This window comes from Ictalurus punctatus, chromosome 25 (assembly GCF_001660625.3).
Source record: "Ictalurus punctatus breed USDA103 chromosome 25, Coco_2.0, whole genome shotgun sequence".
NCBI lineage: Eukaryota > Metazoa > Chordata > Actinopteri > Siluriformes > Ictaluridae > Ictalurus > Ictalurus punctatus.
The window spans coordinates 20,120,098-20,145,490 of NC_030440.2; the positions used below are offsets into that span (position 1 = coordinate 20,120,098).

The following is a 25,393-nucleotide window of genomic DNA, read 5'->3' on the forward strand; positions in this document are numbered from 1 at the left end:
AATATCATTATCAAAATTCATAGCAGGAGTCATAACACGGGCAGGCAAAAATACACAAGGTATATTCATGATCATTAATCCAAGAAACAGGTGGAGGTCAGAAGCAGAAAGCTCGGAAACCAGGAAACGGAGTATCTCCTTCCTTATCGTCCTGTGCAGGACTGATATGTCACATGCCTTTTCTTAGTCTACATTTAAGAGTCTTAAATAATTTAAATGTGACTTGAAAGTCCCAAAGGTCATTTCTATCCTGATGCTAGTTTTTGGATGACCCTCTTAAATTGACCATGAGGTATAATCAGTGGCTCTGGATATGGAGTCATTAGGTACTTCTTGCAGCTCTACTGTCTGTCTCCAAGCAGCTCATTAAGAAAATATATTTAAAGCAAAACCATACAGTAAACAGCCCTTTGTCCTCTAAACCCAGGAAGATTTCTTACCCTGTTCCTTGGCTGTCGGATGAGTTACACAGCAATCAGAGACAACTAAGAACAGCAGAGAAAGTGGAAGAAATCACAACTCGACACAGATCTTGCCTCTTACCGTGCTCTCCTGTCCAAATTCTCATCTGAGGTGACTTCTTCTAAGACTGCCTTCTACAAGGAAAAGCTGGACACTTCTGCACAAGAACCTCACAAGCTCCACAACATATTTTCTTCACTATTCAACCTACCGGCTCCTCCTGCTCCATCCTCCCTGGCTGCCGAAGACTTTGCCACCTTTAATGATTGGAAGAATGAAAAAATCTGCCAGACCTTCACTTCTACACTACCCACTGAGGATTCTCCTTCACGGACATATTTTTCTAATCTAGAAACAGAAGAGATCCTGCAGGTCATCTTGTCCTGCAATCCTACCACCTGCCCATTGGATCCAATCCCTTCTACAATGCTCCAGATCATCTCACAAGACCTCCTCCCCTTCATCATGCCTATCATCAATGGCTCCATATCATCTGGTCATGTACCAACTGCATTCTTGAGAGCAAGGGTTATTCTCATCCTGAAGAAACCCACTCTGGATACCTCTGACATCGGCAACTACCGACCGGTATCACTTCTCTCTTTTTTTCTAAAATCCTTGAACACACTGTCTACAAACAACTGTCTCTCTACCTCTCACAGAACAACCTCCAAGATCCTAACCAGTCCGGCTTCAAAGAGGTACATTCCACATAAACTGCTCTTTTGCTGTCACTGAGAAGTTACATGCTGCTAGATCAGCCAAACTGTCATTAGTTCTTATCCTCCTCCACCTTTCAGCAGCGTTTGACATAGTCCACCACAAGACTCTCTTGTGCCCACGCTGCACCATGCTCTGTACGATCCTCTAGCACCGCTCAACTGGTCCAACCATCTCTCAGGGTACAAGGAAAACCTGCATCAAGACTCTTCTTTGTTCTGACACTTCGGTGGTGAAATGAACTTCCCCTAGATGTCCGAATAGCTGATTCACTGGCAGTCTTCAAACAACGCTTAAAGACCTACCTCTGCCTAAAGTGCCTAAATTCCTAAAGTACTTAAAATGTATTTTCTGTGTGTTTTTCTTACTATATTACCTCCCAGCAAAGTTCTAAGACTGATGGTATTCTTAGTCCATGACCTAGTGAACCAGTATAAGGATGTATTTATTGATGGAGACTTCAAAACACTTCTGTGAGTCACTCTGGATAAGGGCTTCTGCCAAATGCCAGAAATGTAAATGTAAATTAGTCAGCATTCATATCAAGCTCTAAGCAGTAATATAGTGTAGACTCCCTGAGCCATGAACTGACCAAAGCCAATTTGCCTTAAAGATAGTAGTCAGGGATTGATCACAGGTCATGTAAACAAGGTAAAAGGCCTTATGGGGTTCTAAATTCATGTTCAGTAACAAAGCCCACTTTGTTACTACAAAATATTTCAGGAAGTGTGTATATGAATAGTCTACCTGAACACTGCTGCTAGCACTAACTTACTTTTAATGTACAGTCCCCTCTGAAAGTATTGGAATGGCAAGGCCAATTATTTTGTTTGTGCTATACACTGGTCATTTGGGTTTGAGATCAAAAGATGAATATGAGACGATAGATCAGAATTTCATCTTTTATATACTGATATTTACATCTATGGGGCAGCTGTGGCTCAGGTGGCAGAGTGGGTTGTCCACTAATCGTAGGGTTGGCGGTTCGATTCCCGGCCTGATGCTAGCATCAAGGTTCACATGACTCCACACGCCGAAGTGTCCTTGGGCAAGACATTGAACCCCATGTTGCTCCCGATGACGTTAATACTTTTTATGGCAGCTCTACTACCATTGGTGTGTGTGTGTATGACAACAGGTGAATGAGAACCAAAGTGCTTTGTCGAACTGCTAAGGTTAAAAAAGTGCTATAAAAGTGCAGACCATTTACCATTTGATCTTCACATGTTTGTGGAAGTGTATCATGGTACAAACAAAGGAGATTTCTGATTTCTGAGAACTTCAGAAAAAGAGTTGTTGTCAGGCTGGACAAGGTTACAAAACCATCTCTAAAGACTTTGGACTCCACCAATCCAGTCAGACAGATTAGGCCTGTTTTCCTGCATCTGGGCGAGGACAGCTTGTTCCAGAACAATGAATTCTTAATTATACCTGTGAATTCTAAAGGAAAATATCAGGTTATCTGTCCATGATCTGAATATCAAGAGAAAGTGGGTGGGCAGTGGGTCATGCAGGGGGTGGGTAGGCAGTGATTGCAGTGATTAAAGGCTCTGGGTTACTGATTAGAAAGTCAGGAGTCAAGTCCCAGCACTGCAAGGCTACTACTGTTGGGCCCTTGGGCAAGGCCCTTAACCCGCAACTGCTCAGTCATATAAAGGAGATAAATGTAAGTTGATCTGGATAAGAGCATCTGCCAAATGCCATAAATGTAAAATGTCATGCAGCAAGACAACGATCATAAACATACAAGTCGTTCTACCAAAGAACGGTGTTGTATATAAACTATACATGAAATAAACACGAGGGAGACCTAGTATGAGTAATATGTAATCTTATTGAGAATTCACTGGGCTAGTGCACTGTAAGAATGGATGTTCACCTAAGACACAACACACAGATAAGCAAGGCGCAGGGGGATAACAATACATGTATTTGATTAGTGTGGCAGGCCTCAGAGCGTAGGTGGGGTACGTCTGCACGCAGGCAGAAGGTCAACTAAGAGACACACACACACACACACACACACACACACAGAGGCCCGGTGTGTATGCAGAAAACAGAAATTAATCTGTTTCATATTCTGAAAAACTATTATAAGGTAATGTCCATGCAAGCACTATAAAAAAAAGAAATGTAGAACAAACATAAAACTTACTCATAATGTAGAGATGGTGTGTTTGAAAGTGTCCTTTCTCGACGAGAACTGGGACACTTGAATTTTCGTCCCCTGCCAGAAGACCCTGATATAAGAAGCTATGGCCAGACATGCCATTTGGTCTCTGTAGTTTCCTCACTACTGAACCAGTGGGGTTAGTAGACTTCTTTGATAATGACTTGTACATAAACATTTGTGTTTGACTCCAGTAGTGACAGAAAATCTTGTCCAGTCCAATGTCTTTAATGCTACCACTGTGAGGTGCACTATATTTTAACATCTGCAGTGACAAAATATGATCCTTGTCACCTAATTCTAAGTCATTTCTCTCTTGCTTTGCTTTGCACGGGGTGGCCAAATTAGGAAGATGGCTTGGCTCAGGATCTCACACAGTTCTTTGGCTATCTGCACACGCAAGTTACCAGACATCACACGCTTGGAACATCCAGTGTGCAGGGAGTCATCAGTGTTTTTAATTAAACAATTGAGCAGCATTGGGCTGTTCATTTCAGGCTCTCCGTCACATTTTATGTGAATGTGGCCATGACATTCCTTACAGTTTCCTCTGATTTCTATATATTTCTCTGTGGCTGATGGATAAACCTTGGCTCTTTTAAAGACAAATGTCCAGGGGCTTTTCGCTTCTTCTCAAATGTGATGATTTATCACGTGTCCAGATGCCAGGCTTCAAAATTGTGCATTCCCTTTTTTGTGTTTTAGAGAACTTGTTTTTGTATTAAACTGTTTCACGCATGAATTCAGTCCATTTCTGAAATGGAACTTCAAGATCAAAAGTCCAACAATCTTTTGGTCTGGGGTAAAGGGACCCTGGCTCAAAATCAGTGTCCTCACTACTGCCACTTGTTTCATGATCACTTTCATAAATATACCCTAAAGCAGTCCAGATGTTGTCTGTTCAATTTAACAAAAGTACATAGAGCCTTTGCAGTGATCTTGTTTTCTAGCTGCTCACTAAGCTCTGTCCGGATGCTCTGATTAGGAGTATCTACATTACCATTTTGGACTACGGCCTCTTTTGATGAACAGAGGACTGTGAAAATGGAATCCCTGTCCACTGCTCGTTTCTTGGGCATCTGATATAAGCAAAACATAATTACCCACTGACATAATCCTGACTCAAAATATGTCATATACAGTATGAACTTGTTTTCATGTATTATTGTATTTGCCCGAATACAAGCAAAATATAATCTAGTAAAAATATATAAGGATATTATATCTTATATTAGGACCAATATGGTAATGTTGACCCCTAGATGCACAACGTATTCAAAAAACTAACATGGGTACCATGTGCAGCTGTAATTAACATTTCATAGCTCCATTAGCCATACTAGTATTAGCAATGAGTTTTCTGTTCAATAAACATTGACAGTCTTAGCTCTCTAATGTCGTACCATTATGATTGAAGTTAACTAATAATATTGTAACTGACAGTGTTAAAACATTGTACTTATACTGGCCAGAATGTTGATTTAGTAACTATATCAACTTTTCCTATACTAACACTAATTTCCACAAGAGCATCGTGAAGAGAAGTGTCACTTACACCTAGTGGTGTGAAGTAAAGTGTAGCAGATGATTCTCTTGTAAATAAATGAAAAGTTCAATCAGGAGAGACCAGTGAATGAAGTAAAGATAATGGTTTATTGAACAAATTATGAGATGATTAGTTTGAAAAGTCTTCAGCAATTAGAATCTAAAAGTGCGCTCACACCGAGGAGATTTGTGCCTAGAAGTCAGTGTCTAATATTTTAAAAACTGAAGCAGTGACAAACTAAACTTTTAGTGGCCCAAACCAGCACAAACGATTGAGCCTATTTGGCATGAATTTGGAGCATGTGGGGGGCTGAGTGACCTCAGAATGACCCATAAATATTCTTTTAATATCTCCAAAACCGAAGCAGCACAAATGATTGAGACTATTTTGCCGACGTTTTGCCTTGGGTTGGGGGGCAACTTCATGCAGGGTCACCCTGACCAGTACAAAGCACTTATTGAAGATGAAAGAATAGTTAAAGAGAGATCTTAGAGAGAAAAAAATGCTTGTACTTGTACAGACCATCTAATAGTAATGTTTTTTTTTAATTCTGGTATTTATTTTTATTATTTTTCATCAATTATACATTTGAATCTGTTGACATTTTTTTCACAAACAAAATTCTCTCTCTCTCTCTCACACACACACACACACACACACACACACACACGAGAGTCAGTTATTGCAAAATGTAAAACCTGTTGCACAGGGATGTGTGTGTGTGTGTGTGTGTGTGTGTGTGTGTGTGTGTGTGTGTCCACTGGTCCTGTCTGAGCTTGTCTGTTAAATGTACTTTAATAAAAACACCACTAACAAAGCTACTCGCTCTACATATATAATTTGATCCCCATTAACAGCAGCAATGTACAGTCACAGTCTCTCTCTCTCTCTCTCTCTCTTTGCTGTTGCGTGTTTTCGTGGTTAAACCTTGCTCTTCTCGCTAATTCCCTCATGCAGAGTGACGTCACGCCAAGGGCCACTTCCTGGGTGGATTGTGCAGGTGAAGATTAGACACACCCAGCGGGAGATCAGACAGCTGAACCAAGATCCAACTACCGGGACTTTTTTCATCTGGAGCATTCTTCCTCAGATTAGACTTTCCTCTGATCCAGTCAGACTGCTGAAAGTTATATTAGTGTTGAAAGCGCGCGCTGGTGTGTGTGTGTGTGTGTGTGTGTTAGTGTGAACACACAGAGAGAGAGAGAGAGAGAGAGAGAGAGAGAGAGAGAGAGAAACTCTGTATAGAATGGAGTTTTTGCGCACGGCTGTGTGTTCCAGTTGTGTGTTTGTGCTCCTGATCCACACCTCGGTACAGAGCTGCAGTAAGGAGTTTATGAAAGGCCGGGACGGGTTTGTATTGAACACGGAGGAGAGCGTGGAGGAAGGAGCGACCTACATCTCCAACCCGAGCGTGTGGACACGGGAGGCCTGTCTGAGTGCGTGCTGTTTGCTCCCCCACTGTAACCTGGCTCTGATAGAGGCAAGACCGGAAGAAGACACACTCACAAACTGTTTCCTGTTCAACTGTCTGTACCGAAACCAATTCGTCTGCAGCTTCGCAAAGAAATCCGGATTCACCAGTTACATCGTGGACTCGGTTTATGAGAAGCACTTGAGCGGCCCGGTGGTGAAGTCTGGTCAGCTATTGCTATTATTCTCTCTCTCTCTCTCTCTCTCTCTCTCATTATTATTATTATTATTATTATTATTATTATTATTATTAAAGAACACACCAAGGCTAGGATATCACTGTAGATATACACTCACTGTAATCTTTATTAGGAACACCTGTACACATGCAGATTCATCCAGTTATCAGCCAATCATGTGGCAGCAGCATGATGCATAAAACTATACAGATCAAGAGCTTCAGTTTTCAAACATCAGATTGAAGGAAAAAATGTGATCTGTGTGACTTTAACACGTGGTTGTTGGTTCCAGACCGGGTGGTTTGAGTATTTCAGAAACTGCTGATCTCCTGGGATTTTCACTCACAACAGTCTCTAAAGTTTACACAGAATGGTGTGTAAAACAAACTGGTCTGAGCTGACAGTCTATAGTAACTCATATAAGCACTCTTTACAGCCATGGTGAGCAGAAAAGTGTCTCAGGACACACACCACGTTAAAAACCTTGAGGTGGATGAGCTACAACAGCAAAAGACCATGTCAGGTTCTGCTCCTGTCAGCCAAGAACAGGAATCTGAGGCTATCATTGGTACAGACTCACCTACACTGGACAGCTGAAGGTTGGAAAAAGACCAGATGATTTAAAAAATAAAAATCTAAACGTGGATGCCCTGGGACCCGCCTTGACATTTTTAAGTATTTTGTGCAATTACTGGAGGGCCTGTACCCCAATAATTCTCTATGCCCCTGGATGTGTGTGAAGATCAGCAGTTTCTGAAATACTCAAACCAGTCCTTCTGACACCAGCACTTGTGCCTCGGTTAAAGTCAGACTTTTCTTCATTTTGATGTTTGATGTGAACATTAACTGAAGCTCTTGATTTGTGTCTGCACCTTTATCTACAGGTGTTCCTAATAAAGTCGACAGTGACTGCGTTTACATGGACAACAATAATCCACTCTTAATCTAATTAAGACCATAATTTGATTAAGAAACTACCATGTAAACAGCAACCTTAATCTAATTATGGTCATAATCTAATTAAGCTCTAATCGACTTAAGACAGGTGGATTACTCCTGTTTTAATCGTATTATGGACGTGCATTACTGACATGTAAACACCTTAATCACATTATGAACGTCATGTGAGCATTTTCACCGCATTTTGCGACAGGACACGATCACACACGGCAGTTTTACGCTTTACGGCGAACAAGAGAGTTCGGCTGTGTCCCAAACTGCATACTTTCCTACTATAAGCCGGTAGTGGGGAAAAAAACATGCATCTCGGCTACTATACAGTAGGTAAGTATGCGATTTGAGACGCAGCCGACGGCTTCAAACAGTCGTCTATTTGCACGTATAGCATGACTAATAATTAACCGCACTTGAAGCATTCGTAAAAAAATTTAATAAAAACACCCAAAACTGTATACGGTACCATAACGAGGACGAACTGTATGTTGATACGTGAAATTCTGGAGGGACGTCGGACGGCGTGGCGCGGTAACGTAATGACGCGGGCTCTTAATCTAATTATGATCAATAACATGTAAAACGGGTACATGACTGGAGTATTCTAAAAGCGACTCATGTAAACACCTTAATCACATTATTACCTTACTTAGATTAAGGTCAATAATTAGATTATTGCTGTCCATGTAAACGTAGTCAGTGAGTTGTGATTGGACGTTAGCTTAAACTTATAAAGATGAACATTAGGAATTATTCTAAATTAATCCTCTATAGAGTGAAATAGGAAGTAGTACTGTAGCTTTATTTGAAGTATAATAAAGGGAATTATTTATACAGTTGTTAGCAAAAAAATCAGATTTTTTGTTGATTTTTGAAGTAAACAACTTTCTGCAGCCCTATTTTAAAAAATGACATTATATAAAATACAAAATTTTAGCTAGCTATTGAGCTAACTGTTTTATCCTGGGAGGGCATTTATTTCACTACATCAGAATTCCAGTGGGTCAAAATTTCCATACATCAAGTTGACTGTCTCTTTAGTGGTCTGGAATTAGGGCTGCAACTAACGATTATTTTGGTAATCGATTAATCTGTCGAGTATTTCTTCGATTAATTGATTGGTTGGATTAAAAGGCCAATTTTTATTTTCTGTATTTTTTAAAATAAAAATTAAAAAGTTATTTCACATTCTGCCTGACGTTGTCCTTCAAACATTGTGCAAATTGAAGGCTATGAAAAAGGTATTACATGTGTCTATTCATCATGTTGGTATGTTCTGAAAGCAAAGAATATTGCAAATTATCCAGAGCCAGTGGCAGAGGATCAACGCTAAGGCAGCAGTTCAGTTAATAGCATTCCGCCTTCAAGTAACTTCAGTTGCTTATGACCACTCCAAGGCCATCTGAGACTGAACACCTGAGGACCAGACTTTGAACCAGACCAGTTTTGTCTCCCAAAATGCCATGTCTCTCTCAAACCCTAACGTCTTCAGTGCATAGCAAAAACTAAAGCATTGGCTTTGCTGTTCCAATAATTTCAGAGGTTCGTTTCCCGGTCCACATGCTGCAGTGTCCTTGGTAAGACACTGAACCCCAAGTTGCTAATGTCTTGCATGGCAGCTCTGCTCTCATTGGTGCCTGTGTGTGCGTGTGAGAGAGAGAGATTGGGAGAATGAGAAACAGTGTAAAGCACTTTGTACAACCAAAAAGGTTAAAAAGTGCTATATAAGTGCAGACCATTTACAGTATGGTGAGAATTCTAGATAGTGTAAAAATGTAGTGTAGTGTATACTGCAGGCCATTTCAGTATTGTTTCACTTTCAACAAGTTCATGTCGGCTGAATGAAATGAGGCAGCGGGGTGTATTTGTCCAGCAGGCCTTTATCTTGACGTATGGTTTTAATTAATGTACTTTTTAATGAGAGGAAAAAAGTCTGAAAAAGTCTTAGGGGGCGTATCCCAACCCAGCACCCCCTTAAATCTGGCCCTGCCCAATGTATGTAAACGTTTGACCCATTGAAAATCTGATATAGTAAATTAAAGCTGAAATAAATGTCAATTAGACTAAATGTATAAATGTCAGTTAAGCAGGTGAGACTGAGCAAGTGGGTCTCGCTCAATATCCCAACACTGGGTCTGTGGCAAACCTGGGATTTGAACTTTGTGGTCTTTTTATCCCCAAATCAGAAGCTCAAACACTGAGCCACCTGTGCCCATATGTCATATATCAAAGTCTTTCATGTAGAAAGAGGTGACACATGGTCTGTATCTTTGAATGAAATGAGTGTTGTGCTGGTGTTTTGCAGGAGAGAAGGATAAACCTCCAATAGCAAATGCAGGAGCTGACATAGTGACCAGAGCTGGAGAAGAAGTTACTCTGAATGGCATTGAGAGCTGGGATGACAGAAATATCACCAAATACGAGTGGACGCTTCTGAGTGGAAATCCATCTGTTGTGATTAAGGTAACCTATTCTAACACACTACTGAGGAGTGGTTAAAGTTTTAGGTTCCTCTAGTCGGTTCACTTCACATGGTTAATTATTTGTACATCTCAGACTGATCTTTTGATTTGGCCAATTATATAAAGTGACTCACTTAAAAGTCCACATTTTGTCAACATAACAAAACTGTGCAGGATTTGTAGAGGAATGAAGACCCCCACGTTGGTACCTCCTGACTGCAGACTTCCATCTGCCCCCTGGTCATACACAGGCCTTTAACCAGTCAGTGACCGTGACACTGTATGGAAATTAATTATAGAGATTAATTATAGTTCCACACCATGGAGTATAATCCCAGCAGCCCTGTAGAGGAACCTCCTTTCTGCCACCTGTACTTGTGACCTATTTCTTTCAGACATTACAAACAGCTTGAAAAATGACATTATAAATCAATCTTTCAGCTAATTAACTTTTCCTTTCTAGATTGACTTCTGAAATGTATGTATGTATGTATTCTTTCTTATGTATGTATTGTACAGTAGCCAACTTTCCATCCAATTGGCCTTTTACAGATAAAATGGTGCGTGTGATGTCATCCTTAAAAATTTACATAAGTTTTGATGTTTTGTAAAAGAAATCTGCCCTTGAGTTTTTTCCATACGTAATGATATATCGCAATATTGTGTACTTTTTGCGTCCCACGACCTCAAATCTTTGTACAATGGATAGAGTATTGAGACAGTTAATTGAAATGGGCAGCTTTCTGTCATTTTAAGTACACATATAATTGCAATTGTACAAAATATCACAAGATGGTGTGAGAATGGAGCAGTTGATTGATGATTTGCATTTCCATCAGCTATCATATCGATGCGCTAAACCTGTTTTTGCAACAAAACAAATCCTTGGATGGAAATGTGGTTAGTGACAGTGATGTTTTTTTGTGTATGTTTTTCTTTTGCAGAACACGCAGTACTTGGATCAGAGGCTGCTGTTAAACCTTCACCCTGGGGTTTATCATTTTCAGCTCAGTGTCACTGATTCAGCTGCACAGTCAAACACTGCGACTGTCACCGTGTTTGTCCTCACAGCAGAACAGTCTGAGCGTCAGTAATTATAACATATTAAATATATATATATATCTCTATCTCAAACTAATGACAATACTTCACTCATTATTTTACACACTGTTATATTATGGAATCTTAAACAGCCCCATGTTGTTTGATACCAACTGCTCAAAACACACACACACACACATGCACACACACCCCTAACATGGGTGTGGGAAAATCAGCTCCTCTTTGAATGAGCAGAACAGGTTTAACATGGTGCTGTGTGTGTGTGTGTGTGTGTGTGTGTAAACATGCACTGTTATTCTCTCTCTCTCACACACACACACACACACACACACACACACACACACACACACACACACACACACCCCAATACAAACTAATGATGTCATGTTTACTGGTGTTTGGGTGAAAGGACTCACTTGTGTTACGTGAGTGAGAGGTGTGAGAGAATCAAGACTGACAGGAAGTGAAAAAAGAGGGGTCTGCAGTGGGCAACTGAGCAACGCGTCAGAGATGACAAAAGAAATTGTTGTGAACATGGTATTAAAAACTGCATCAACTGAAATTTGGAAAAAAATGGGGAAACTCTTGAGAGCTCCTGAGTGTGTGTACGGTTCCCTCTGAAAGTATTGGAACAGCGAGGCCAATTCTACTGTTTTCACTATACATTGAAGACATTTGAGTTTGAGACCAAAGATGAAAATTATACGATAGATCAGAATTTCAGCTTTCCCCCCTCATATTTACATCTAGACGTGTTAAAAAACTTTGAACGTGGCAGACCACTCAATTATTGGGTGATCAAAAGTATAGGAACAGAAGTCTTAATTACTTTTATTTGGTTTAACACTTAATATTTGGTTGCATTTCCATTTTACTCGCAATAACGTCATCAATCCTGCGACTCACTGACACCAAACTGCTGGTTTCTTCTTCTGTGAAGCTTCTCCACGTTTTTCCTGCAGCTTCTTTCAGTAGTTGTTTGTTTCGGGGGGTTTCTCCCTTCAGTCTCCTCTTCAGGAGGTGAGATGTTGATCAGTTGGGTGAAGGTCTGGTGATGGACGTGTCCAGTCTAAAACCTTCCACTTTCCCCCTGATGAAGTCCTGTGTTGAGGTGGAAGTGTGTTTTGGATCGTTGCCTTGCTGCATGATGAAGTTCTTTCTGATTCATTCGGATGCGTTTCTCTATAACTCTGCAGACAAAATGTTACTGCAAACATCTGAATTCATTCTGCTGCTCCATCATGAGTTCATCATCAATAAAGATTAGTGAGGACGTTCCAGAAGCAGCCGTGCAAGCCCAAGCCATGACACTACCTCCACCATGTTCCACAGATCAGCTTGTATGTTCTGGATCATGAGCAGATCCTTTCTTTCTCCACACTTTGGCCTTTCCATCACTTTGGTAGAGGTTCATCTTGGTTCCAGAACTTTTGTGGATCATCTCTGTATTTCTTTGTGAATTCCAATCTAGTCAAAATGGCTTGCTTTTCTACCATAGACAGCTCTCTGGTCTTCATGTTGGTTTATACTTTTTAACAACAAATGCAGTGTTCACAGGTGAAACCCAGGGCTCAAACCAAGAGTAGACATTCAGAGCTATTAATTATTTATACAATCGATTTAACCAGACGATTGCTGCCTCACGGGGATCTGGGTTCGATTGTGAGCTTGGGATAGGGACAGTTTTGCATGTTTCTTCTGGGTTCTCCAGTTTCCTCTCACTGCTTTAAAACAGACAGGTAGGAGTATTGGGTATGTTAAATAGTCCTCAGGTCTGAATGTGCATGTGTGTGTGTGTGTGTGTGTGTGTGTGTGCGCGCGTGCGTGCGCACGAGGTGTTCTGAGGTGGACTGGCATCCAATCCAGGGTAAATTCTCCCATCTTGTGCCTCAGACTCCAGATCCACCACCCTGACCAGGATGAAGTGCATACTGAAAGCCCAGTGTTTGTAATAGCACCTATTTAAGATGAAATTTTTGCATTATGCTATTACATGACTCCCCTTATTGTGTGTGTGTGTGATGTTATAAACGTGTCTCTGCTGGTCATAGTAGTGATGCAGTAAATCTACAGTTTACTGGAGCAACACACACAGTTGTATGTTTTTTTTTTTTAAGTACTTGCGTGCATGTAGAATGAACACATAATTCGTTTTCATAAATGTATGTTTACGCAGGCAATAACCATATTATTTTCCAAAACTTGCACTTTGCAACCGGTTTTCAAATGTTTTCATTTTCATTCCCCAAAACGCCATTGTCATGTAAACAATCAGCCAAAAAAGTTTTCCATTTTTAGTTGAAAAAGTTTTTCTTGTTCTTCTTGTTCTTGTCTTCTTGTTCTTATTATTAATATTTTGTATCTGTTTATTAGTTCATTGTTTGACCGCGAGAAAGGTGGGTCCGTGTCGTGGCTCTTTCCCTCGCTGGCACTTTAATGCTGCATCGGGTGAGTGTGAGCTCTTCACATTTGGAGGATGTAAACCAAATGGCAACAACTACTTGTCGCAGCACGAGTGTTTAGATGCCTGTAACGGCACCACAGGTACAATATAAGAAACGTATACACATTCACATTTAATATTTAATTCAGTTCTTATGTGTGTAAGACTGATGGTTAGATGTTTTTTTGCACACTTTGTTAACCTTAGACTTGTTCAGGCACTGCTGACTACAGACTGGTCTTAACTGTGTGTGGGATAAAGACAGCTAATGGCACATTCATAGTGCAGTGAACACTTTTTTTCATCTGGCCTTTTCATTTTATTTTTATATATGGATACAGGTGGAAATCATGCATGTATGTCTGTAGCAGCAGTACCGTTGCCAAGCAGATGATGAGAGCAGAACAGAATTGATTATTTCTCAACTGTGTGTGAAGTGAACACTGTTGGTCATCAGTTTGTTCAGTAGCAGAATATCCTCTGAAAACAACCATTGAAAACCACCTTTTATAAATCCTACAGAAGACGTCCAAAAACCTGAATAACTGCATTTGAACTTTTACATTTGTAGTACTCGAAAATAATAAACTCAAATAATATCTAAAAGCTTCAGCACAGCAGTGTGTTTAAAGCGCTGTTTCATTGGGGCTCAGATCTGACCTAAAATTTCACATTTCACTTTAAACATTTTTATCAATACACCACCAAATGGCCCAAAGCCTTTCTCTTCACTGCAGAGTGAATGTACTTTAAAGCTGTTTATTTAGGACAGAGTGAAACTGAACATCAGGAACCTGCAGAACAGAATAAACACAATATGGGTTGATGATAAGCTGTCTATAAATGTTTGGTCAATAATGTACTGTCTGTATATATGTGTGTGTGTGTGTGTGTATATATATATCAAAATTATTTAACCCCCATTGCAAATCAGGTTTATTGTCCAAATGTACAGACTTTCAGCTGTTTTCAATGAACACATCAGACAAAAGCAACTAAAATAGTTCAACACAACAAAAACCCTCGAGTGACTGCAAAAGACCTGCAGCAAGACTTGGTGTAACAGACACTGAGGTTTCAGTAAACACAGTAAGGCGCGTACTAAACGCAGAAGGTTTCCATGCCAGAACTCCAAGACGTTCACCACTACTGACCCAAAAGCACAAGAAAAGTCTCAAAATCATATAAATAATCCAGAGTAGTTTTGGGATTCTGTTTTGTGGAGCGATGAAACAAAACTGGAACTTTTCAGCACGATGGATCGACGGTATGTCTGGAGGAATAAGAATGAAGCAAGAACACTCTGTCCATAGTCGAGAATGGTGGTGGCTCAGTGATGCTCTGGGGCTGCTTTGCATCTCTGGCACTGGAAATCTGCAGCGTGTGGAAGGCGAGATGGATTCATTGAAGTATCAGGAAATCCTAGGAGAAAGCCTCGTGCTCTCTGTGAGGAAGCTGAAACTTGACAATGATCCCAGCTGAAACAGGACAGTGAGCCCAGGCCTACCTCAAACAGGGCCATCACAGTCACCTGACTTGAACCCCATGGAAAATCTCTGGTGGGATTTGAAGAAGGCGGTTGCAGCTCGCAAACCCAAGAATATTACTGAACTGGAGGCCGTTGCTCATGAGGAACGGGGGAAAATACCTCAGGAAAGCTGCTAGAAGCTCTGCATCTCGTTTGCAGCAGGTCATAACAGCAAAAAGGAGCTCTACTAAATACTAAAGATACTTGCCATGAAAGGGTTGAATAATTTTGAGACTGGAGAAGTTATTATAAGTTGCATTTTTGGCTGAATTTGGGGAAACCGCTTGAAACAACTATTTCAGTTGCTTTTGTTTGATTTGTTCATTGAAAACATCTGAAAATCTGTAAAGTTTTACAATAAACCTGATTTGCAATGGGTTGTTTATATATATATATATATATATATATATATATATATATATATATATATATATATATATATATATATATATATATATATATATATATATATATAATATAACATTTCTACATTGGCCCTTTACTATCTGCAGTGCCCTCCACTAATATTGGGGCACCCTTGGTAAATATGAGCACAGAAGGCTTTGAAACATTGACTATTGTTTAACCTATTGTTTGTTTGATCTTTTGTTAAAAAATTCACAAAAGTACTCTCCTCTCTTGGATATTATGAGGGCGGCTGTGGCTCAGGTGGTAGAGCGGGTTGTCACTAATTGTAGAGTTGGCGGTTCCATTCCTGGCCCACGTGACTACACATGCCGAAGTGTCCTTGGGCAAGACACTGAACCCCAAATTGCTCCTGATGGCAAGTTAGCGCCTTGCATGGCAGCTCTGCTACCATTGGTGTGTGAATGGGTGAATGAGACACAGTGTAAAGCGCTTTGGAAAAAAGCGATATAAGTGCAGACTATTTACCATATCAAACAATTGCAAACAAAGCACAGGTTTATCCAAAAAAATATTTGTTAAATATAGGTGTACAACAATTATTGGCCCCCTATGAAATCCCCAATGAATATATTTGAAGTATATTTCCATTAATATTTTATATTTTTTTAGTACACCTGCATGAATAGGAACAGGAAATTGTTCGGCCATGATTTCCTGTTTCACAGGGGTATAAATATGAGGTAACACACAGGCGAAATTCCCTTAGTCATTTATAACAATGGGTAAGAGCGAGGAATATAGCTGTGATGTGCGGCAAAAGGTTGTTGAGCTTCACAAAATGGGAAGTGTCTATAAGAAAATAGCACAAGCATTGAAAATGCCCATTTCCACCATCAGGCAATAATTAAGAAGTTCCAGTCAACTGGAAATGTTATGAATCGACCTGGAATTGGACGTGTGTCTGTATCGTCTCAACGCACTGTGAAGAGGACGGTTCGGGTGGATAAAACATCTCCAAGGATCACAGCTGGAGAATTGCAGAAGTTAGTTGTGTCTTGGGGTCAGAAAGACTCCGAAACTACAATCCGAAGTCACCTTCATCACCATAAGCTGTTTGGAAGGGGTTCAAGAAAAAAGCCTCTACTCTCATCCAAAAACAAACTCGAGCGTCTTCAGTTTGCCGACACTACTGGAACTTCAAATGGGATCTGGTTCTATGGTCAGATGAAACTAAAATAGAACTTTTTGGTAATAAACACCAGAGGTAGTTTTGGAGCACACACAGAGGTAGCTATATTAATATCAACAGATATATTAAATGAAAACCTGACTGCCTCTGCCAGAAATCTTCAAATGGGCCATGGTTGGATCTTCCAGCAGGACAATGATCCAAAACATCATCAAAATCAACACAGAAATGGTTTACTGACTACAAAATCAAGGTCCTGCCATGACCATCCCAGTCCCCTGACCTGAACCCCATAGAAAACCTGTGGGGTGAACTGAAGAGGAGAGTCCACCAGCGTGGACCGCGAAATGTGAAGGATCTGGAGAGGTTCTGTATGGAGGAACGGTCTCAGATCCCTCGCCATGTATTCTCCAACCTCATCAGGCATTATAGAAGAAGACTCAGAGCTGTTATCTTGGCAAAGGGAGCTAACACAAAGTAAACTGCAGTACATACAAAACTGCCGCCAGGATCCTGACTGGAACAGGAAATACATTCATATTACTCCTGTTCTGGAGTCCTTACACTGGCTTCCGGTCAGGTTCCGTGTCGATTTTAAGATCATGATGTTGACATACAAGGCATTACGTGGTTTGGCTCCACATTACTTATCTGCTTTATTAATCCCTTACACCCCAAATTGTATACTGCGCTCCACACAGTGTAAACTGTTAACTGTTCCACAAGCACATTTAAAATCTATGGGTGACGGGGGCTTTTTCTGTCTGCGCCTTCCCTGTGGAACTCTCTTGCTCTCGAACTCAGGGAAGCTCAGACCTTTGACATTTTTAAAGCTCAACTCAAGACACACTTTTTTAGACTTGCATTTGACTTCTTATGTCTACTTTTATTATTATTATTATTATTATTATTATTATTATTATTATTGTTGTTGTTGTTGTTGTTGTTGTGGTTGTTGTTATTCTTATTAACATTTTATAAAAAAAAATTCTGTGTACTCCTTATTTTGTGTACAGCGCTTTGAGAAGCTGCTTTTAAAGGTGCTTTAGAAAATAAAGTTTATTATTATTATTATTTGTTAAAAGGGTGCCAATAATTGATGCACACATATTTAACAAAATTTTTTTTACAAACCTGTGTTGTTTGCAATTGTTTGATATCCATGAGAGCAGAGTATTTTTGTGAATTTTTTTTTGAACAAAAAATCAAAAGTTTAAACGATAGCGAATTTATCACAGCCTTCTTTGCTCATATTTACCAAGGGTGCCAATATTAATGGAGGACACTATGTATATTATACAGCATTATCTAATATAAACACCATATTTAATATTAATAAAAAATAAAATAACATTTGACATTTAATGTAATACACAATAATTACATAAATTCAAGTGCATGTTATTGTATCTGTATTATATTAGATTCAGTGTATATTTTATTTTTCTTTATTAATATTTATTATTTCTTGTTAGGGATTCCTGGAGCGAGAAAAATTAAAACAGAAGGTAATTAATTTTTTTTTTATTCAGTTTAATTGAAATATTGAAAAGATGCAAGATTGCAGAAATGAATTTAAATAAATTAATGAGTTAATTTAAGCCAGATACTAATACAGACTGTTACTGTGTGTGTTTCTACATGTGTGTACACGCAGTGTGTAACTCTTCCTGTGAGGAAGGTCAGTTTGTGTGTGCCAGTGGTTGTTGTATAGACAGTAGTGTGGAGTGTGATGGACAGCCAAACTGTAGCGACGGATCAGACGAAGAAAACTGCCAACGCTGTAAGACACACACACACACACACACACACACACACACACACACACACACACACACACACACACACACACACACACACACAGTTGTCTTGTTATCCTTGTGGGGACATTCCACTGACATAATTATTAATACAGAAAATTAATGCTATGCTACACCTAAATCTCTCTCACACACACAAAAGGACCAGACTTATGCAGGGCCAAATTTGCTGTAGCCTAGGGCTCTTTTTATTTTATTTAATATCAGCGCTGGCATTTTTCTGTTCAATATTTTGTTGAAAGGAGAGCTTTGAGTCGTTCAGTTGACATCAGTAATGTTTGGATTTATTTGATGAGTTTATGTTTGGACAATGGGAGGGAATGCAGGTGCAGTCACTTAGGGGTTTGATGTTTGATAGTCATGTAGGATAAACAGAAATTTTTATGAAGTGGATTTCTCAAGGATATTACCACAAAATATCTTGACGAGAACTTCTAAAAAGTAAGGACCTCGCTTTGTATTTTATTTTAGGGATTTCATTTGGACTAGCTTTATTGTGGATATTGTTCAGTGGAGTACAGTGCTGTCTGATAACAGACCATATTGGAGTGGTGTGTGTGTGGGTGTGTGTGTGTGTGTACTGTGTAGATGTTTGATTCAAGATGATTGCATTATGTCTCTTTTTACTGCAGAAAGAAATTTCATCAGATATTCTGGTATTTCTGGTTAATAGCAGAAGAAAGAACTCCAAACTATTTTAAGACTAGATGATTTAAGAAGCCTTTATTTGTGAGATAAACATTACAACAGAGTGAAATTATTTTCTTCACAATTCCCAGCTTGTTAGGAGGTTGGAGTCAGAGCGCAGGATCAGCCATGAGTCCTGACATTCATGAGGGTCAGTGCCTCTGGAGCAGAGAGGGTGAGGGATCAGTACCGCCAACCAATAATGTGGAAATGGGCCATGTTTATCAAGCTGGATACAAACAGATCTCATTAGTACGACTGTTTACACAAGAGAGTTGATATTCCACAATAAATTGGAAAACCCTTTGTATTTTACTCCTGAGGGTGTGGAAATTTACACTACGTATAACTGACGTAAACCTCGACTTGATCAACTTCAAATCATATAATTTGTTTTATTTAATTGGCATTAATTAAATGATAGAAAAACTATATAAAGAAAGTGAGCCAACACAAACCCATATATTAAGACAAATAAAACAAATCATTAAGTTGTGATGAAAGAAACGGCAGTTTATAAACGGAAGACGGGCCGGTCTGTCTGTCTGTCTGCGCAGAGCCGTAAGCCCATATTATTATTATTTTTTTATTATTATTATTATTATTATTATTATTATTATTATAGTAAATATTTCTATTGGCGTAGAAGTGAGTGAGTCAAACTAATTCCACTTATGTCTTTCAGCCTTGACCCTGATCATTCAGTTTGTGCTCCCAGCTGTTTGTGCACTTTACCTTTTATGGAGTTTTGTGGGCGTCACTAAATGTAAATGAGCTGTGTCAGAAACACACTCCGCACTTTACAGGTGATCAACATACTAACACAAGTTCAGAGAAAATCAGCGTTTCTGAAACATTTGAAAACCTGGTACAACGAACAAAAGACTTATGAAACATTTTCTCAGACAGACTATCTGTGTCTCTGAAAAGTTGGGGATCGTCGCTAAAGTGTGAAAACCAAAAAAAGTGTAAAGATTGACATTTGCCAAACGCGTGATTTCAGTAGAGTCTTGCTAAAGCTATGCAGTGCTAATCACTCTGACCGCCTCCTGCTTACAGACACACTGATTAGCTAAATGTTTCTGTTGGAGAGTTGAACATCATATTAGAACAGCAGCTCTATAACACACTATTATGGCGTATTGAACTTTATTTGTAATGAACAATTAACATTTATGAAATTATCTAATTATTAATAGTGGATACTGTTGGAGAAATAGAAATTCAGTTAACATATGAGAGTGGCTGTATAGTTGCTAAGTCCATGTTATAGCAGCGTTGATTTTATTTTATTTTTTCTGGTTGGAGCACTTGTCATGGTGAATGTATAGAGCTCCAACAATGGTTCAAGCCCAGGGGCCTACACCATGCTAAGTCTTCTCCTGACTAACACACATATGCACGTATGCACACACACACACACACACACACACACACACACCCACCCCCTTAAACAATTTTTATGTATTTTGTGTGTTTGTTAGTGAACAGGACTTTGGCTCAGTTACTGAACATCGATGTGAATGAAGAGAGAGGTGAGTTAACCAACAAAAACACAGTGACCAATCAGAACAGAGAACCAGAAGCACAGTGACCAATCAGAACACAGACTGCAGTGTGCTTGATTTTAACGGTAGTGTAGTTTGGCTCTGATCATTTATATCTGTGTTGTTCTCTCTGTGTTTGTGTGTGTGTGTGTGTGTGTGTGTGTGTGTGTGTGTAGCCCGGTGTGTGGATCCTCCTGTTACTGGGCCGTGCAGAGCAAGCATGCCACGTTGGTTTTATGATCCATTAAAGCAGAGCTGCTTTGGCTTCACGTACGGAGGTTGCAGTGGAAATAAAAACAAATTTGAGAAGAAAGAGGAGTGCATGAACAGCTGCTCAGGGGTGACAGGTACCGAGATCTAATTTCATCATATAAATAGAATCTAATTATATCAACATTTGTATTATACACACGTATAAATATAAACTAATGTGTTATTTCTTTATGAAGAGATGCTCAGGGGTGACGGGTACCAAGATCTTATTACATTTTAAACAAATATAATGTGTGAATCTGAGTATGAGTGCAGGAAGAGCTGCTTCCGTATCACAACTACAAACACATTTACATTAATTTATTTATCAAAATCTTTATTAAATCAGCTGACTATTTTTTTTTTAAAGAACATTTTCTACAAATGTTCATGCACAGTATTGGAGGGGAAAAAAGTAATAATGGCATGTGCAAAAGTTTGTACACATTTTTATTTGTGAGGTCTCTGGAATTACTGAACTTGTTAGGCTTTAGTTAACTCTTTAGGACTCGTTACCCAGTTCACGGTCTTGCACTCTGGAATTCTTATTCCCAATGCAATCAATTCTGACTCTTCATACCTCGTGCCAACATTCAACACCCATGAGCTCTTCTAAGCAGCCAGAGGCTTTTTGGAAACAGCTGCTATGGACTGAAGAATTAAAAATGAAATTCTGACTGCAATCACCAATGTTATTTTTGGAGAAAAAAGGGAACAGCATTTGATTAAAAAAGAAAAGAAAAAAAACCCCCACCTTGCTAACTGTTAAGCATGGAGGTGGATATGTCAGACTTTGGGGTTGTGTGGCAGCCAGTGGTACAGAAAATGTTGCACAGGTAGGTGGAAGAATGGATTCCAGTGACTAAGCAAGTACATGATAGTGGTAGCTCAGTGGCTAAGATGTTGGGATCGGAAGTTCATGAGTTTAAACCCCAGCACTGCCAACTGCCATTATTGGGTCTTTGAGCAAGACCCTTAACCCTCAAATGCTCAGGAGATAAATGTAAGTCGCTCTGGATCAGGTTGTTTGCCAAATGCCATAAATAATTGATCAGCAAATGTGACGCAGTCAGGAACCTGAAGCAGAACAGTTATCCAAAACAAATGTCAAAAGGCACCATGAACTATTTAAAAAACAAACAAAAAAACAAAAAAAAAACATTTAAGCTGAGGCTTTTTGAACGGCCCTCACAGACCCCAGACTGAACATCACCGATCAAAAATATTGGAACATGTGACTGACAGGTGTTTCTTTCTGCCAAGGTGTGTCCTGATAAATTGATTTTATAAAGAATTAATATCTCTGAATGTCTACTCTTGGTTTAAGCCTTCAGTTTCACCTGTGAAGACATTTTTTGTTAAAAAGGATAAACCCACATGAAGATCAGAGAGATGTCTGTGGGGGAAAAGTGAGCCATTTTGAAGCTGAGAAAAGAGCTTGCACAAACATTGGGCATGGCCAATACAACAATTTGGAATGTCCTGAAAAAGAAAGCAACCACTGGTGTACTGAGGAACAGACACCGAATGGGTCAGCTGATGACAGAAACATTGAGAGCTGTGAAGAAAACCCCAAAAACAACAGTTAGTGACATCACCAACAACCTCCACAGGGCAGGGGTGAAGGTATCACAGTCCACTGTTCGAAGAAGACTTCGAGAGAAGAAATATAGAGGCTGTACAACAAAATTCAAACCATTCATCAGCAGTAAGAATCAGAAAATCAGACTGGAATTCACAAAGAAATACAGAGATGATCCACAAAAGTTCTGGAACCAAGATGAACCTCCACCAAAGTCATGGAAATACCAAAGTGTGGAGAAAGAAAGGATCTGCTCATTCATGATCCAAAACATCTGCTTTGATCCACCAAGCTGATCTGTGAAACATGGTGGAGGTAGTGTCATAGCTTGGGCTTGCATGGCTGCTTCTGGAACATTCTCACTAATCTTTATTCATGATGAACTCATGATGGTAGCAGCAGAATGAATTCAGAAGTTTACAGGAACATTGTGTCTTGAGATTTACAGAGAAACGCATCCGAATGAATCAGAAAGAACTTCATCATGCAGCAAGACAACGATCCAAAACACACTTCCACCTCAACACAGGACTTCATCAGGGGGAAAAGTGGAAGGTTTTAGACTGGACAAGTTAATCACCAGACCTTCACCCAACTGATCAGCATCTCATCTCCTGAAGAGGAGACTGAAGGGAAAAACCCCTTGAAACAAACAACTACTGAAAGAAGCTGCAGGAAAAATGTGGAGAAGCTTCACAGAAGAAGAAACCAGCAGTTTGGTGTCAGTGAGTCACAGGATTGATGACGTTATTGCGAGTAAAAGGGAAATGCAAACAAATATTAAGTGTTATTTACTTCAAGACTGATCTGTTCCTATACTTTTGCTCACCAAAATATTGTGTGTTCTGACACAAAAGGTTCCATGTTCTAAGTTGTTTAACATGTCTAGATGTAAATATCAGGAGATTAAAGCTGAAATTCTGATCTATCTCCTCATCGCCATCTTTTGATCTCAAAACCAATTGTATTTGATGTACAGCACAAAGAAATGAATTGCACTTGTGTTCCAATACTTTTGGAGGGGACTGTATATGTGGGTTTTATTTGTGTCTGTAATGTTTATTTATTGTGTTATTTTAGAAAGTGATGTGTTTGCAAAAGGTGTGTTTCAACGGACTGAGGAACCCAATGAACCTCACACAGGTGAGTCTTCTCTCTCTCTCTCTCTGTGTGTGTGTGTATGTATGTGTGCGCGAGCATGTATGTGCGCGTGCCCGTGTGTATAAGTGTGCGCGCGAGAGCGCGCGTGTGTGCGCGAGCGTGTGAATGTGGACTCAGTTTCATTTCTCTGTCTATTTAAGGTTCTGTTGCTACTGGAGTCATCATTGCAGTGTTGATCTTGGCTGTGATCGGTCTTGTCGGTTGCTATTGTGTGAAAAAGAGGAAGTCAGAGTCTCAGAGTGTTCCAGCTGCAGTGAATCCTCCAGTACCACTGACTGAGGAGTCACGCACACTGATCTAAACACACACACACACACACACACACACACACACACACACACACACACACACACACATTCACTCTCTCCAATTTCATTCGTATGTGTGTGTGTGCGCACACATATGTAAACACTCACACATTGTGTTTTATAAATTGCATATATAGTTTTTTTGTGAAGTTGTGTAAATAATATCTTCAGTTATTATAAACTCCTTAAACTCAATTTTTATTGATGTTCTTTGTATTGTTTTGTTTCTCAGGTCGATTTAGTTGTTTTAGTAGTTATCTTTTTCTGTTTTTCAGATTATGGACAAATGTATTTTATGAAACTTATTTTATAGCTTTTTAAAATGTTTCAATAAAGGGAATTTCACAAATCTGAATATCAGTATAATTACACTGTGCATAATTATACAGTAATAAAACTAAGGAATGGTATAAAAACATTTGTTGAGTAAAATTGGGCATGCATCTGGGTTTTCAATGTATGGGATTGTGTTGGCATGATGGGATCAGGTTGGAGTGATAGGGTTGGGTTTTATGGCATGTGGATTGGTTTAGTGGACCATGTTCTTTCGAGGGATGGTGTTGAGTTTTGTGGGAAGGTTCAGGGTCAACAGAAGGGGTTGGCATGGGGGTGGGTTTGTGGGATTTGAAGTCAGTTTTGACAGATGGGGTTGGACAGGTTAAATGAAAATAGCATGTTAATAACCTGATAAAATTACACCTTGTACTGATAAAAGAAAATTGTCATAGACCAAGAATGCTCTTCAGTACTATAAATTCTGTTGTGAATCCACCTGTTTGTGGATTACTGTGAGTCAGTAGATATGTGTGAAAGCTTTTGCCTGTTTTTTGTTGATGAGGAAAATTAGACAGAATATCAGAACTTTTACGTGTGATCCTGCTGTTCCTTCAGATTCCAGTGCTGTCTTGAGCCGGTTTAACTCTGTTTCCTTTTCTACATGATTGTTGACCAGTTAAAGCCTACTGGGTCTCTCTGTGACCTCATTCCTCCCCGCCTTTTTAAAGAAGAATTTGATGTGGTTGGCCCTACTCTTCTAGTTTTTAGTGTCTGGAATCAGGAGCTGTACTTGATTGTTTAAAGCATGCTATTGTTAAACCCCTTTTAAAAAGTCTTAATCTGGATCCAATCATTTTATCTAATTTTAGGCCCATATCTAATATTTCCTTTTTTTTTTTTATCTAAAATTTTGGTTCTTCACCAGCTGCAGAGCTTTTTGGAGGACAGTAAGGGTTTTGATGTTTGATCAGGGTTTAGAAAGCTTCACCCTACAGAGACAGCACTTGTAGAACTTTTAAATGATGTTTTAATGGCCGCTGACTCTGTGACTCTCTAGTACCGGTACTTTTGGATGTAAGTGCTGCATTCGATACAGTTGACCATGAGGTCCTGATTCCTCAGTTAGAGCAAGTTGTGGGCATCAGAGGAACGGCTCGAAGTTGGTTTCAGTCATACCTTAAAAATAGAAGTTTATCGATCAGTACA

General features: G+C 39.5%; 1 protein-coding gene across 1 annotated transcript; it reads left to right on the forward strand.

The window, feature by feature from the left end:
- Nucleotides 1-5,873: 5,873 nt before the first annotated feature.
- spint1b (serine peptidase inhibitor, Kunitz type 1 b) lies at nucleotides 5,874-24,266 on the forward strand. The gene is made up of 10 exons (XM_017455604.3): nucleotides 5,874-6,535; nucleotides 9,807-9,964; nucleotides 10,908-11,049; nucleotides 13,399-13,569; nucleotides 18,030-18,062; nucleotides 18,212-18,337; nucleotides 20,546-20,596; nucleotides 20,785-20,955; nucleotides 23,523-23,585; nucleotides 23,744-24,266. Exons 1-10 carry the CDS (start codon nucleotides 6,145-6,147, stop codon nucleotides 23,902-23,904), a joined length of 1,467 nt encoding a protein of 488 aa, XP_017311093.1. The 5' UTR covers nucleotides 5,874-6,144; the 3' UTR covers nucleotides 23,905-24,266.
- Nucleotides 24,267-25,393: the final 1,127 nt, after the last annotated feature.